This window comes from Microcaecilia unicolor, chromosome 4, assembly GCF_901765095.1.
Source record: "Microcaecilia unicolor chromosome 4, aMicUni1.1, whole genome shotgun sequence".
Lineage (NCBI taxonomy): Eukaryota > Metazoa > Chordata > Amphibia > Gymnophiona > Siphonopidae > Microcaecilia > Microcaecilia unicolor.
In genome coordinates, this window is record NC_044034.1 from 56,619,516 (window position 1) to 56,634,881 (window position 15,366).

The window sequence follows — 15,366 nt, forward strand, 5'->3', positions numbered from 1 at the left end:
TTGGGCTTTAGGATCCAACTCCACCCCCCGAGGGCCCTGTTTGTTCTGTTCCAGGCTACACTCTCAGTTAGTTGGTAAATTTTTTAGGTCAATCTCAGTTATGTCCTCGCCGTTGCGAGGCCCAATTGACCAATGTTGTTGTTTTGAGTGAGCCTGGGGGCTAGGGATACCCCATCAGTGAGAACAAGCAGCCTGCTTGTCCTCGGAGAAAGCGAATGCTACATACCTGTAGAAGGTATTCTCCGAGGACAGCAGGCTGATTGTTCTCACAAACCCGCCCGCCTCCCCTTTGGAGTTGTGTCTTCCCTTGAAGTGTATTGTCTTGCTACATACTGGACTGGCCGGCTCGAGCCGGTTTCGGGCGGGAAGACGGCCGCGCATGCGCGGTGCGCGCGGGCGCGCGAGGGCTAGCAAAGGACTTTGCTAGTGAAGTTTCCGATTGGAGGGGCTGCCGTGGACGTCACCCATCAGTGAGAACAATCAGCCTGCTGTCCTCGGAGAATACCTTCTACAGGTATGTAGCATTCGCTATATCTCCCTTCTGCCATCTTTTCTCCAAGCTAAAAAGTCTTAGCTGCTTTAGCCTTTTCTCATAGGGAAGTCGTCCAATCCCCTTTATTATTTTCATTGCCCTTGTCTGTACCTTTTCTAATTCCACTATATCTTTTTTGAGATGCGGTGACCAGAACTGAACACAATATTCGAGATGCAGTCGCAACATGGAGTGTTGCAAAATGTCCTCATTTTTATTTTCCATTCCTTTCCTAATAATACCTAATATTCTATTTGCTTTCTTAGCCGTCGCCACCACACACTGAGCAGAGGGTTTCAACGTATCATCAACGATGACGCCTAGTTCCCTTTCCTGGTCGGTGACTCCTAATGTGGAACCTTGCATTACGTAACTGTAATTCAGATTCCTCTTTCCCACATGAATCACTTTGCACTTGCTAACATTAAACATTCTTTGCCATTTAGAAGCCCAGTCTTGTAAGGTCCTCTTGTAATTTTTCACAATCTTCTTGCAATTGAATAACTTTGTGTCGTCAGCAAAAAACGTCTAAATGCAAAACGTCCAAAACAGAGGAGGAGTGGCTTAATGGTTAGTGCTTTGAACCTGGCAATATGGGTTCAGTTCCCACTGCTGCTCCTTGTGACTTTGGGCAAGTCAGATGCACAAGGGGCATTTTTGAATATGTCATCTAAGTCTGAATTTGGACGTTTTTTGTAAAACATCCAAAATCAGAACTGGAAAAGTCATTTTCTACAAAAAAAATCCATCTTTTCCTTTAGAAAATGCAGTTTGGAGAAACATTTTGTGATTTGGACGTTTTATTGTTTGGTCCATTTTCAAACAAAAAACGTCCAAATGCAAAACGTACAAAATACACAAGAAAATCTATAATAGAGTGAAACCATTCACATGTTCTAAGTGTGGTAAAAGCTTTGGTTGTAATGTAAATCTCAAAGCGCATCAGAAAGTCCACATGGGAGAGAAACCATCTCTCTTCCATTCTCAAATCAGGCTTCTGCTCTCTACGCAGACTTTGTCATTTCTAAACTCGATTACAGTAACTCTATTCTTGCTGGACTCCCATACTCTCAGCTAAAAAGACTGAACACTTCACAATTTAGCTGCCCGCTTCCTCTGTAGGGCCAAGCGTTCTGATCATGTTACTCTTTTGTTTCTATGACTTCACTGGCTCCCTTTCCCATCAATCCTACTTTACAATCCTCTACTTGGTTCATAAGTCATATTATGCTGGTCTACCTTGCTTTCTTTCATCTTTGATTATCCCTTATACTCCTACAAGATCTTTACGTTCACTGGATTCTTACCATGTAGTTCTCCCATCTCCAAAATCTGCATATTTAGAATCTACTAAACACTCTGCATTTTACTTTCTTGGAACTAAACTGTGGAATGATTTACCCTCTTCTATTTGTTCTGAACCCTCTTTGAAAACTTTTAAGACTGCTAAAACACACATTTTTTCTCTATTGCGTTTGGTACTAACTTTCAGTAAGGTTTTATTTCTTGACCGGGATATCCGATATAATATTTAGTATTTAAGACCTGTTTGACTTCTTTTGCATGATTACCTTTCCTATTTTTAATGGAATTCTGTTTCTTTTCTCCTTGTCTACAGTTATTTATTTTAATAGTATTATTTGTATTTTAGTTTTTGTAAACCACCTTGTTCAGATAGGGTGGTATAACAAATTTTAATACAACATAAATATAAATCTATAATACTAGCACTTGCACGCTTAAGTGTACACTTACGAACAAATCAGTGGCTAACATATATAATATAGTAATATAGTAAGTGATGGCAGATAAAGACCTATACGGTCCATCCACTCCGCCCAACAAGATAAACTCATTTTATTTGATATGCAATACTTATATATACATATATACATATATATATATATATATATATATATATATATATATATATATATACCAGAGTTTGATTTGACCTTGCCATTCTCAGGACACAGACCGTATAAGTCTGCTAGTCTGTAATGGCATGCCTAACTTACATAGAAGTCCTTTTACATAAGTGGGGGAAAAGTGACCATAGATCGTCCTTATGCGAGTCTTTTCTGCGAACCAAGGCTATTTCTTCCTGCAGCTGGAAAATGGCCGATCCAGCATTAGTGGCTATGTGCTAATGTTGCCATTAACGCGTAGCCATTAAAAAAGATTAGCATGTGAGCCCTGACTGCCATATAATTTTGTAGGCGATAAGGGCTGACGTGCTAATCAGTTAACATATTGGCAATAACCCTCAGAGTCTCTGTCCGCAAAAAAAAAAATCTATATTTTTAATGTGTGATGTGCATGCAGAGTGCAAAATTCTGGTGGAACATCCCAACACGTCCCACAATAAGCCTTTTTAAGCTGCAGAAAGCACACACTAGTGCTTACTGCAGCTTATTAAAAGGATCCCATAGTGCCTAAATGCGAGGGAGTACACATAGTTGGAACATGAGTGGGGCTCCCAGTTAAGAATTCTGTAAGATATGCGCATCCCTGCCATATTTACATGCTCACAGTTATACCAATATTAAGCTCATTGATACTGTGTTACACTAGTATTCTGTAATGGAATCCAAGTACCCAGGGTCTGTTATAGAATAGGCCCCTACCGTACATCCTTGATGTGTCTAAATGGAGGTGCCATTTCTAGAATTGCCACTATTATCAATGTACAGCACTGTGTTTGTCCAGAAGCACTATAAAAATAATAATTATAATTATAATTTAATAAAGCAATTCAAAACATTACCTGAAGAAGTCACTGCATGCTGCCAGGACACAGCGGTGGCAGGGAATAATTTCATCTCTCACAATTATGTTGAAGTCAAAGAACATATTCTGATCTCGGAAACTCTGTAACACATTTAAAATTTGCTGTCCATGACCTTCAGTCACCAGGCAGATGGAATTCTTTTGAGGGCCAGAAGATCCACTGCACATACTCTTGTCTGAATTATGTTGATTGTTCATGTCGATTTAGTGTAACTGGAATAACAAAACATAATTACAGATTTGGGTTAACCATACCACATTAAGATCATATATCTAATATCCTCTCATGAATATGTCATAATAACACTCTGTAAGCCACATTGAGCCTGCAAATAGGTGGGATAATGTGGGGTACAAATGTAATAAATAAATAAATATAATCCTGTAGGAATAACAAATATGTAAATAAAGAGAAATTATTTCTTACCTGATAATTTTCTTTAGTAAGCATCACTGTTCTCAACCAGCGGGTGTTATCCTTGCCGCCAGCAGATGGGAGGTAGAGAAAACTGAATTCCACCAGTGACATCACCGGTTACAATCTGTAGTGGTCTATGGAATAATCCAGTATGCATCTGCCCAAGCAGAAGGTCGCTTTTTTGTAATGCACCCAGGCCCCATCAACTACTGCAGCTGCAATAAACAAGCGAGCAAAACAGCACAGAGTAGACTACTCTTGCTATACCAGGAAATAGCCATGTCACTGGAAGCCTATATGGCTGCCAATTAGAATCAGATCTTTTTCTTATTCAGTTATTTCTAAAAGGAAAGACAGAGCACATCCAAAATCTCAGGCCAAGGTCTTCCAAAGGTAGGATTTCATAAAAGTGATGCTAATGAAAAGAAAATTATCAGGTTAAGACATAATTTCTCCTTTCTTAGTGTACCGGATGTACGGAAACAGACCTAATGAGCGGGAAAGACAAGACCCCCTGAATGACTGCTCTGCCAAAGTCTGAATGGATTCTGGCCAGAACATCCAACCAGCAGTGCTTAGCAAAGGAATGGACCACATCACCACCTTGCAAATCCTTTCAGGCGAAAAGCACTGATGGCGCTCAAATGTACTTGAGTGAGTTAGTTTTGAGTCCACAATTGGAAAGATGGAGGAGGTTCTCAATGTGATATGAGTTGGAGAGATGTCACTGCGGCCTGGATGCTTCCCTGCATCAAGGACACTGATGCAGGGGAGCTATGGGCCAAGTGCCTGGAGGGAGAATGATGGCGATGCTTCTTAGGCTTTTTGTGCTGCAGGTCCCTTGATGCACATAGCACCGATGATGAGTCGCAGCATCAAGTCCGATGTAGCACAACCTAGCACATGCTGGAAGGTAGAAAAAAATACTAGATTCTTCCAGTGAGACCCCCAGATTATAACTGACAATGTCACTGGTGGAATTCAGTTTTCTCTACCTTCATCTGCTGGTGGGAAGGGATAACACCTGCTGCTTCAGAACAGTGTAAACTGACACTAAGAAATGTACATTAGTACAAGGTCTGTAAATAGTGTGCAACTAAATATTACGTAGTATCGTTTGAATCCAGCCAGCCTCAGATAATTACTGTAAGGACCTCTTCGATGTCAGTTTTATTCTATTTTCAAAATAATATACAAGAATCCACTTGCATTCAGTAACATTGGAAGAGGAGTATTTTTTTTTTTCTTTGTCCTCCCACCTCATGTGTATTGTGGTTAAATTTGGATAGGGAGAGGAGAAATAAAAAAAATGGAGCATCCATAAGAAAAATTAACAAGAATGAAGTTACTTACCTGTAGCAGGTGTTTTCTGAGGAAAGAAGGTCAATTATTTTCATATATGGTGGATGGCATCTGACAGAGCTCAGTGCGGAAAAGCTACCCAGCATACCATGTCTGTAAAAGCTTCAGGCAGCATTCTACCAAGTATGAGAGGGTGCCTTCCCGCCTGACTCGACAGCGCAGGACCATCAGTATAGTGACATAGCCTAAGGAATTCAACTCCCAGGAGAGGTGGGCAGGTATGCAAATATAATTGACATGTAGGGGCATAATTGAACGAAAACGCCTATCTCCATGGGCGTTTATCTCCAAGAACGGGTCCGTGAAGGGGCGGACCGAACCGTATTTTCGAAAAAAATAGACGCCCATGTTTTATTCAACAATGTGTGAGCTGGGCGTTTTTGTTTTTCAGTGATAATGGAAAATGAAAGCGCCCAGCTCAAAAACGAATAAATCCAAGGCATTTGTTCGTGGGAGGGGCCAGGATTCGTAGTGCACTGGTCCCCATCGCATGCCAGGACACCAACCGGGCACCCTAGGGGGCACTTTTACAAAAACAAAAAAAAAAGGTAAAAGAGCTCCCAGGTGCATAGCACCCTTCCCTTGTGTGTTGAGCCCCCCAAATCCCCCTCAAAACCCACTGCCCACAAGTCTACACCATTACTACAGCCCTAAGGGGTGAAGGGGGGCACCTACATGTGGGTACAGTGGGTTTGGGGGGGGGTTGGACGACTAATAAGCATTAAGCAGCACAATTGTAACAGGAAGGGGGGATGGGCCTGGGTCCACCTGCCTGAAGTCCACTGCACCCCCTAACAACTCCTCCAGTGACCTGCATACTGCTGTCAGGGAGCTGGGTATGACATTTGAGGGTGAAAATAAAAAGTTGAGAAACTTCATTTTTTGTGCTGGGAGGGGGTTAGTGACCACTGGGGGAGTCAGGGGAGGTCATCCCCGATTCCCTCCAGTGGTCATCTGGCCATTTAGGGCACTTTTTGGGGCCTTATTCGTGAAAAAACAGGGTCCAGGAAAAGTGTCCTAAATTCTAGCTAAAAACGCATACTTTTTTCCCATTATCGGTGAAATGCGCCCATCTCTGTTCGGCAGATAACCACGCCCCAGTTCCGCCTTCGCCACACCTCTGACACGCCCCCATCAACTTTGTCCGCATCCGCGACGGAGTGCAGTTGAAAACGTCCAAAAATCGGCTTTCGATTATACCGCTTTATTCATTTTTGCGAGATAAACGTCCATCTCCCGATTTAGGTCGGAACTTGGGCATTTTTCTCATTCGATTATAAGCAGGATGGTGTCCTCAGAGAACACATGCTAAAGGTATGTAACTATGCTTTCTCAGAGGACAAGCAGACCATAATTTTCTCACATGTGGGAATCCCTAGCTGCCAGGCTCACTAAAAAAAAATCATCATCATCATCATCAGAGCAACAGGGACTCGCACTGGTGAGGACACAAAGAACCAATCAATCTTTACCTATATACATACTGATTGTGACACTGCAGTCTGGACCAGACTAAAACAGGCCTAGGATGGTGGAGTTGGATTTTAAACACCCAACAAATGCTACAGGACTGTCTGACCAAACCGGCTGTGGCATTGGGTGTTCTGCTCAAGGCAGTAGTGGGATGTGAAAGTGTGGACTGAAGACCATGTAGCAGTCTTGCAAATCTCTTCAATGGAGGCCGATCTCAAGTGGGCTACCGAAGCAGCCATGGCTCAGACATTGTGAGCCATGACATGACTCTAGAGCAGCAGTTCTCAACCAGTGTGTCATGAGCGCTCGGGAGGTTTATTGTGCGGAACCAGCACACAGGCAGAGCAGTGCAGTGTAATATCTGTTTTTTTGCCCCTTCCTAAAGGTAGCAGCATTGTCCTCATCTTTTCTTACTCTGCTCCCTGCCCCACTCATGAGCCCAACACAATTCTCTCACCTTCCCACCTTACGAATCCAGTACCTCTTCCTTATCCTCTCTCAGGTCCATCCCCCTCACCACTTTCCTTCAAATTTCACTACCGTTCCAGCCGTGCTAGTGGTGACATGCTATCTGGCTGACCCAAAGTCTTTTCTCTGCCCATGCATATATAGGAAGTTGCATCAGAAAAGCAGGATGCAGCATAGAAAAGGCTCTGGGTTGGCCAGGCAACGTGTTACTGCTAGTGCTGCTGGAAGAGTAGTGAAATTTGAAAGTTGGCAGTGAGGACGACGGACTTGAGGGAGGATAAGAGAGAAGTACTGCACTCGTGCTTGTCAACACAGTACATTGCAACCTGGTTGTCTGTTTGAATTAGCACAATTTGGTTGGATAACAGGAGAGATGTTGAACTTGTGGGGGGCACTAGGGCTGAAAAAATGACAGACCACAGGTGAGGGAAACTAGGAAGAGAGTAGGACAGAATGATTAGGAGACATATGCTGAACTATGAGATGCAAGAAGAGATGGGGACAGATGCTGGACCCACAGGAAATGTGGCTATAGAAACCCAAATACTGCTTCTTCCCAAGTTGTGTAGGTAGTAAACCACGTTTAACGAGCTTTCACTTCTGTGTGCATTTTACTGCTTATACAACCCAGGAAGGAGCATGACATTGCAGTTCATGTAGCTGCCTCTCCTGCCAATGGGCTGAGTTTCCTGCTGCCGCTCTCCCCTTTGAGCCATTGCCCTGAAGAACACTGAATCTGCACTTTTTTCAGGGGGGGGGGGGGGGGGGAGGAAGGAAGGAGAGAGAGAGGGACAGGATGCTGCTGGACCACAGGGGGAGAGGAAAGAAAGATACAGAGCTGGAAGTGTGGGTGGAGAAAAAGACAGGAGAAGATGGTCTACAGTGGTATAAGGCGGCAGAGGGAGGGGAGATACTGGGCATGGTGGAATCTTGTGTGAGAGACCATGGGGGGCTGTCAAGGAGATGAGTGAGAACAGAACATAAGAATAGCCATACTGGGTCAGACCAATGGTCCATTAAGCCCAGTATCCTGCTTCCAACAGTGGCCAATCCAGGACACAAGTACGTGGCAGAAACCCAATTAGTAGCAAGATATCATGCTACCAATCCCGGGGCAAGCAGTGGCTTTCCCCATGTCCATCTCAATAACAGACTATGGACTTTTCCTCAAGGAACTTGTCCAAACCTCCTAGATACCCTGACCGCTGTTACCACATCCTCCAGCAGTGAGTTCCAAAGTTTAACTGTTCTTTGAAAATATTTCCTCCTATTCCCATGTAATTTCATTGAGTGTCCCCCTGGTCTTTACACTTTTTGAAAGAATGAAAAATCGATTCACTTTTACCCATTTTACACCACTCAGGATTTTATAGACCTCAATCATATCCCCCCCACCCTCAGTTTTACTTGTAGTAGTTGTATTGGTGTTTTAGAGCCCCGTGTAACATTTGTAGCATTGCCAATTCTTAAGTAGGGCTCTATGTTGTTAGAATCACAGGAATTTGTGCTAATTCACCCCCGTTTATTAAGCTGTGCTTGCAGCTGCGCACTGCAACGCCAACACAGCCCATTCAAAGTGAATGGGATGGCATTAGCATATCACCAGCCACTAGTGCAGCTTAGTAAACAGGGGGTTCAGTTTGTTAGATCTACACTGAATTATTTTTCCAGTGTTTTGTATTATTTCACAGTGGTGGTGGAGAGATTTCTTTGCTATTACTCCGATGACATGAAAATCAGAACGTTTGTTTTCTTTCCCATGGTAACTTTCACGGAGAAAATGTGCTAGTTGTGATCTGAATCTGTTGTTAGGGGAGATAGGGTATTTGTGAATGCAGAGCATGTTTACAGTTATTTCATAAGAACTGCCACACTGTATGGGACTAAATGTCTATGAGGGTCACGTATGAAGTGTCACATATGCAAGCATCATCCATCAGGTGTGTCCCCACTGAAAAAAGGCTGAGAACCAGTGCTCTAGAGTCAGCCCAGCCTGGGCATAAGAGAAAGAGTGCGTTTACTGATGGCTACCCCTATTCGGTTGGGATCTAAGAAACAAAAAGCTGGGTTGACTGTCTATGGGGTTTAGTCCACTCAAGATAGAAAACCAAGGCCCGCTTGCAGTTAAATGTGTGCCGTGTACTTTCCCCAGGATGGGCATGAAGTTTTGGGAAGAGTATTGGCAAGACAAGATTGGTTAAGACCACCTTAAGAAGAAACTTAGGGTGTATGCGGAGAACTAATTTGTTGCGTAAGGTGGATCTACTATTAGGGCTAGAAGCTCACTGACTCTGCAAGCTAAGGTGACTGCCACAAAAAACAAAACCTTCTAGGTCAGATACCTCAGACGGCAGGTGTCAAGTGGCTCACAAGGAGCTTTCATCAGCTGGGTGAGGACCACACTGAGGTCCCATGACACAGTTGGAGGTTTGATGGGGGCTTAGTCAAAAGCAAACCTTTCATGAATCAAACAACTAGAGGCTGTCCAGAGATGGGTTTACCTCCCACACGGGGTTGATAAGCACTAATTGCACTGAGGTTGCAGAGTGAGGTTTCCCCGGTCTGAGGGCTCAGGAAAATGGCCGGAGGCATAGTGCCGGATCTGACGGATCCACAAAATGCACTCTAAATCCAGGAGATAGGCCCAAAATGAAGCTGGTGCCTCAATTTTTGTGCTGCCCAGCCACAGTTCCATGTATCATGCGGTTTTATACCGCTGGCATCGGGGGTCGTACTGGAGGGGATTTGAAGGGCCAGGTGCAGGCCTGGGGGCCCAGATAAAAAGTTTTGAAAAATGTTATGGGCTGTATTTAAAGATGTGGAGCTCAGGCTCCAAAGCCATTTTTAAATTCTTTTTTTTTTTGTTCGGGGGTTTTGGGGGTCCTTAGGGATGGGTTAGATACATTTGAATTTTGCATGGGGTTATTTTGTGACCATGTATGAGTATGAGTGTTCTGGGTGCGAAGGTCCTGCGCTCTGGGGAACACATGTTTTCAGTTTCCGTTAATTGTGGTCATGAGTGGGGGAATTTTATTAAATGGTTTATGTAATAATTTGTGAACTTTGAGGTATTGTAAGGTTCTTTTATTAGGAAAAATATGTAACGTCTAAAAAAATTATTATTTTTAAAATTTAAAAAACATTGGGATATTGATATTAATGTGCTAGTGCGGCATGGGAAATTTTTTTGACATTTTGGTTTTTGTTCTCCTACAAAAATATTTGAAAATATACTTTTCCCATTTAAACCTATGGAGAAAAGTAATTTCAAAATGCAGACTAGTGTCTGCAAAATCTGTAGCTTGCATAACTGTCCTAGTTAAGCATGCCAAATACATAGTTGTCACTGGATGAGGCGAGGGTCCGAGAGGGGAGCATGTGATGTCACGTGATGTCAAACGAGTCAGTAACTGTGGATACTGACTTGTTTAGAAGATGAAAATGTTAGTTTGTTAGAAAAGCTGAAGGTGCATCTCAGAGTGGTTGGTGTGTGAGGCCTGTAAAATTGGGATAAATTAGAAGAGCGGGATTTAGAGGTTATATGAGAGTACTGTATGTAATCTAAGTTTGGGAATTTTTCTGAGAAATTTCTTTAATATTTTGTGTTTCTCAGAACAATGTTAAAGGCTTATATTTGGGCCATAAGGGTTAGATTTTTCATTGGGACACACAATAAACAGTGACTGAGGGAGTATGACTGACTGTAATTGAATATTTTTGTTTTTTTTCTAGTGTGTTTGAACTGATTATACTGAGTCCTGCTTGTTTGAGTAGGCCAGGGACAGGCCGTGTGACTATGAGGGACTGGCCAAGTGACAGTGAGTGACACCTGGCTGTGAAAAGCTGGAGTGACTTTCTGTAGAAAAGGGAACACAGTATAAGTTTATATTAGGATTTTTGATTAATTTTCTTTTTGAAAAAGTTAGTGGCCCAAGTAATTTTAAAAGCCCTGTTAAAAAAGTCAATTGTTTAGGCAAAAAGATTTATTCCATATTATGTTTATTAAGGAAAAGGATAGTAGGTACAGAGAAATCCCAGAAGCAAGCCAGAAGACAGCTCCTACGCAAGCAAGGCGAGTAAACAAGATCATGAAAGATGAAGATGGGTGAGAACAGCACCAAAGAACTGAGATAGACATTGCTAATTTATCCATATTCACTTACCTGAGAATCCGTCATAGAGACCAAGTAATCTGAGAAGTTGTCTTGCATACACCTGAAATAGAATATAAGGAAAGGATCAATACTTTCATTGAAAGTGAAAAACAAAATGCCTGAATTCTAAAATAAAAGTTAATGTGAATGAAACTTTACTTATCTGATACTGTCTTGTAATTCTGAAAAAATTCTGTTTGAAGTTCAATCCAAATTCTTTGTTTGAGAAAACTTTTAAGTGACAGCTTTCCATCTGCAGTTATAAAAATGTGGGTTTAACTAAATGTTACATTTGTTAAGATTTACCATGGAGCTCAATTTCAAAAAAATTACGACTTGCAAAGTTCCACAGGTTATTATGGGGCTCATTTTCAAAAGAGAAAAACGTCTAAAAAGTGCATAAAGCAGCATTTGGACATTTTTCTCACACAAACATCCAAATGGTATTTTCAAAACCTATTTTTTTCAGATGTTTTTCTGTGCTGTTTGTCTGCAATGCGTCCAAATCTCAAGGAGACGTGTTAAGGGTGGGTTTTGGGTGTTCCTAAGACTTGGACATTTTTCAGCCATAATAAAACAAAACAAAACCTTCCAGGACTAAAACTAAGATGTTTTGAGCTAGACCTGTTTTTAGAACAAATAAGGCACAAAAAGATGCTCTAAATGACCAGATGACCACTGGAGGGAATCAGGGATGACCTCCCCCTACTCCCCCAGTGGTCACTGACCCCCCTCCCACCCCCCAACATTACTTACCAGCCTCTATGCCAGCCTCAGATGTTATACTCGGGTCCATTATAGCAGCATGCAGGTCCCTGGAATAGTCTAGTGGTGGGTGCAGTGAACTGCAAACAGGTGGACCCGGGCCCATACCTCTTCCTACCTGTTAAATTTGTGGTGGAAACTGTGAGCCCTCCAAAACTTACCAGAAACCCACTGTACCCACATATAGGTGTTCTTTGGGGGCTACTGTAGTGGTGTATAGTTGCGGGTAGTGGGTTTCTGGGGCTCAGCAGACAAGATAAGGGAGCAATGGTGAGATGTGTACCTGGGAGCATTTATATGAAGTCTATTGCAGTGTCCCCTAGGGTGCCTCATTCCTCTCCTGCTAAAAATGCTGGCCCCTCCTACATCCCAGTGGCTTGATTTTCTACGTTTTTCATTTGGAATTTTTTTTTCCGAAAATGGTCCAAAAAGCAAAACATACAAAGCATGAAACCTTTTCACAATGGTAATTTTGGAGAAAAATTTTTTTAAAACGTTTTTCTTTTTTCGAAAATGAACTTCTTGTCTATTCGGATTTTGGACGTTTTGTGCGAAATGTCTAAAGTTGGACTTAGACCGTATTGAAAATGCCCCCCTATGTAACTTTGTAAGTCTAAGTGCTTTGAAAGTATGCCTCCATATGTATTAAAATCCCCAAATCATCATAGATAACTACATACGCAATTGATACCAACTTTTGTTAATAAACACTTTATAATTATTGTACCATCATCTGTCTCTGAGCATTAATCCATTTAGATTTCTTTCCCCTGTATGCTTTTCAAACAGGTGAGGTTAGTTTATATTTGTCCTAGTCTCTTTCAAACTGGTGTCAAGGTCCGAGGTAAACCAGCCTGACTACATCCTTTAGGAATAATAAGACTGACACCGGGTTCAAAGAGAAGCTGGGTTACAGAGATTAGGGGCCACTCAATGAAGTTACATGGTAATACTTTTTAAATGAATAGGTGGAAATATTTTTCCACTCAATTAAGAGGTAAGCTTTGGAACTCGTTACCAGATGAAGTGGTTTAGTGTATCTGGGTTTAAAAAAAGGTTTGGACAAATTCCTGGAAGAAGACTCCATAGTCTGCTATTGAGACAGATGCGAGGGAAGCCACTGCTGTCCCTGGGATTGGTAGCATGGAATCTTGCTACTACCGTGTTTCCCCGAAAATAAGACACTGTCTTATACTAATTTTTGCTCCCCAAGACCCACTAGGTCTTATTTTCAGGGGAGGCCTTATTTTTCGGGGAAACATCGGGTCGCCACCCCACACGAGATCGCCGGCTCCCCCCCCTCAGTCGCTCCCGGAACTAACCTCTTAAACGCTTCCTTTCACCATTCATCTTCGCACTCGCCGCAAGCAGCAGGGCAGGCCACTCCTTCCTTCCGTGTCTCGCCCTCGCCTGACGTAATGTAGTTAGGTGAGGGCGGGACATGGAAGGAAGGAGTGGCCTGCCCTGCTGCTTGCAGCGAGTGCGAAGGTGAAAGGAAGCATTTAAGAGGTTAGTTCCGGGAGAGTCTGAGGGCGGGGGGAGCCGCCGATCGAGGGGGGAGCTGGCGATCTCGGGTGGGGGGGGGTGACCCCGATGTTTCCCCGAAAAATAAGGCCTCCCCTGCTAGGTCTTATTTTCAGGGGAGGCCTTATATTTTCAAATTGCAGCAAGACCTCTACTAGGTCTTATTTTCGGAGGATGTCCTATTTTCGGGGAAACACGTTATTTGGGATTCCACCAGGTACTTCTGACCTGGACTGACCACACTGCTGGAAGCTAGATGATGGGCTAGATGGCCCATCGGTCTGCCCCAGTATGGCTATTCTTATGTTCACCTGGTGCGTCACTGTTAATGCTAGTTGAGTGCTACACAGTATTTTACATCTTTAGTGTGCAACTTACTAAGCACATAAATGAAACGGAGTATTCAGAGGGGAAGGCGCATGAGCAGGCCCCACATTTTTGTGGGTAATTTACAGAATGCTAAAGTTACGCGCTAAGGTGCCATATTTAGATCTATGAATTAATGCTTGCTATTGATACGGTGTAAACGGGCGTGCCTAAATGTTGGCTTGAAATGACATGTCAGTATTCTCTAATGGAATCCGGGTGCCCTGATGTTGTTATGGAATTAGCGCTTAGTGCATTGCATCTTGAGGCTTAACCTTTGGTGACCTTTACAGAAGTGCCCCCAATGGGGGTAATGTTAACAAAGGATTTTTCATAGGTAAACACCTTTTTACACATGTAAAAGTATTCTTATAAAATTACTCCAGGGGTTACATATGTGGCTTATTGGCACCATATATATTTTTTTTACGTTAGTTTATGTGGCCTGTGTGTTAAGAAATAGAGTTTGGATGGCATGCATGTGGAGTCACGATTTTTGCAGGTTTATAAAATATTCATGCATGCTTACATATGAACATTTATGCCTGTGGCTGCAATCTAGTAATTTCTGTGTTTTGCCCCTAATATGCAATCTAATGATTTCTACTGTTTTGCCCCTAATACTGGCACATAGGTGCCTATGGGGCTTATTTTCAAAGAAGTTAGATTTACAAAGTTCCATTGGTTACTGTGTAACTTAAGTCTAAATGCTTTGAAAATACGCCTCCACATGACTTTGTAAAATAGGCTAGAAATAAGCACCTACTTGATCTTCACAAATATTACCCTCAATGGGGCAATTTTATTTCCACATATAAAACTTGTCTTATGCATGGAAAAAGCCTTTTATAAAATTATGTGACTTAGTATGTATGTGTAAAATGTACACGTGTTGAGAGATTGCACATATTTTTATGCGGACGGTTGTAGAATCACAGCCTATGCCACCTTTCTTAATCTATGTGTTGCCATTTTGTAAGCTGCATGCCAAAAACCAAACCAAGATTCTTCAAGCAAGGATTTCTGGACATTGTTACACTGCAGAAATGACAAGCTGCCTGTATACATACAAACAGAGAAAATGATGGCAGATAAAGACCATATGGCCTATCCATTCTACCCATCCATACAACTACTGAACCTACTATCCCTTCCTCTTCTTTAGAGATCTTCTATACCTATCCCATGCTTTCTTGACTTCACATATAGCATTCATCTCCAATACCTCCACCAGGAGGCAGTGCCACGTATAAACCACCCTTTCCATGAAGAAGTATTTCCCTACGTTACTCCTGAGTCTGTTCCCTTTCACCTTCATCCTATGCCCCTTAATTCCAGAGCTTCCTTTCAACTGAAAGAGATTTGCTTTCTGTGCACTTATGATAGAGACATTTAAATACCTCCATGGCTTATCTCCTCTCTCCTACCTTTGTTCCAAAGCATACATATTGAGAACTTTAGGTCTGCTCCTATATGCTTCATGGGAAAGACCACTATTTTAAAAGCCTTCTGGA

The 15,366-nt window shown here is 42.4% G+C and overlaps 1 protein-coding gene across 3 annotated transcripts in view; it reads right to left on the reverse strand.

Annotated features, from left to right (window-relative positions):
- KBTBD3 (kelch repeat and BTB domain containing 3) overlaps positions 1 to 15,366 on the reverse strand; it is a 37,071-nt gene that overhangs the window by 11,083 nt on the left and 10,622 nt on the right. Inside the window, exons 1-3 of one of the 3 annotated variants that reach the window (XM_030199369.1) lie at positions 11,357 to 11,441; positions 11,207 to 11,258; positions 3,300 to 3,535 (exon numbers count right to left, since the gene is read on the reverse strand). In XM_030199369.1, coding sequence (XP_030055229.1) covers positions 3,300 to 3,520 — 221 coding nt within the window. In that variant the 5' untranslated portion in view covers positions 3,521 to 3,535; positions 11,207 to 11,258; positions 11,357 to 11,441. Of the gene's footprint in view, positions 1 to 3,299; positions 3,536 to 11,206; positions 11,266 to 11,356; positions 11,442 to 15,366 lie in introns of those variants that run through there. The other 2 variants (XM_030199368.1, XM_030199371.1) reach the window with 2 other exon arrangements.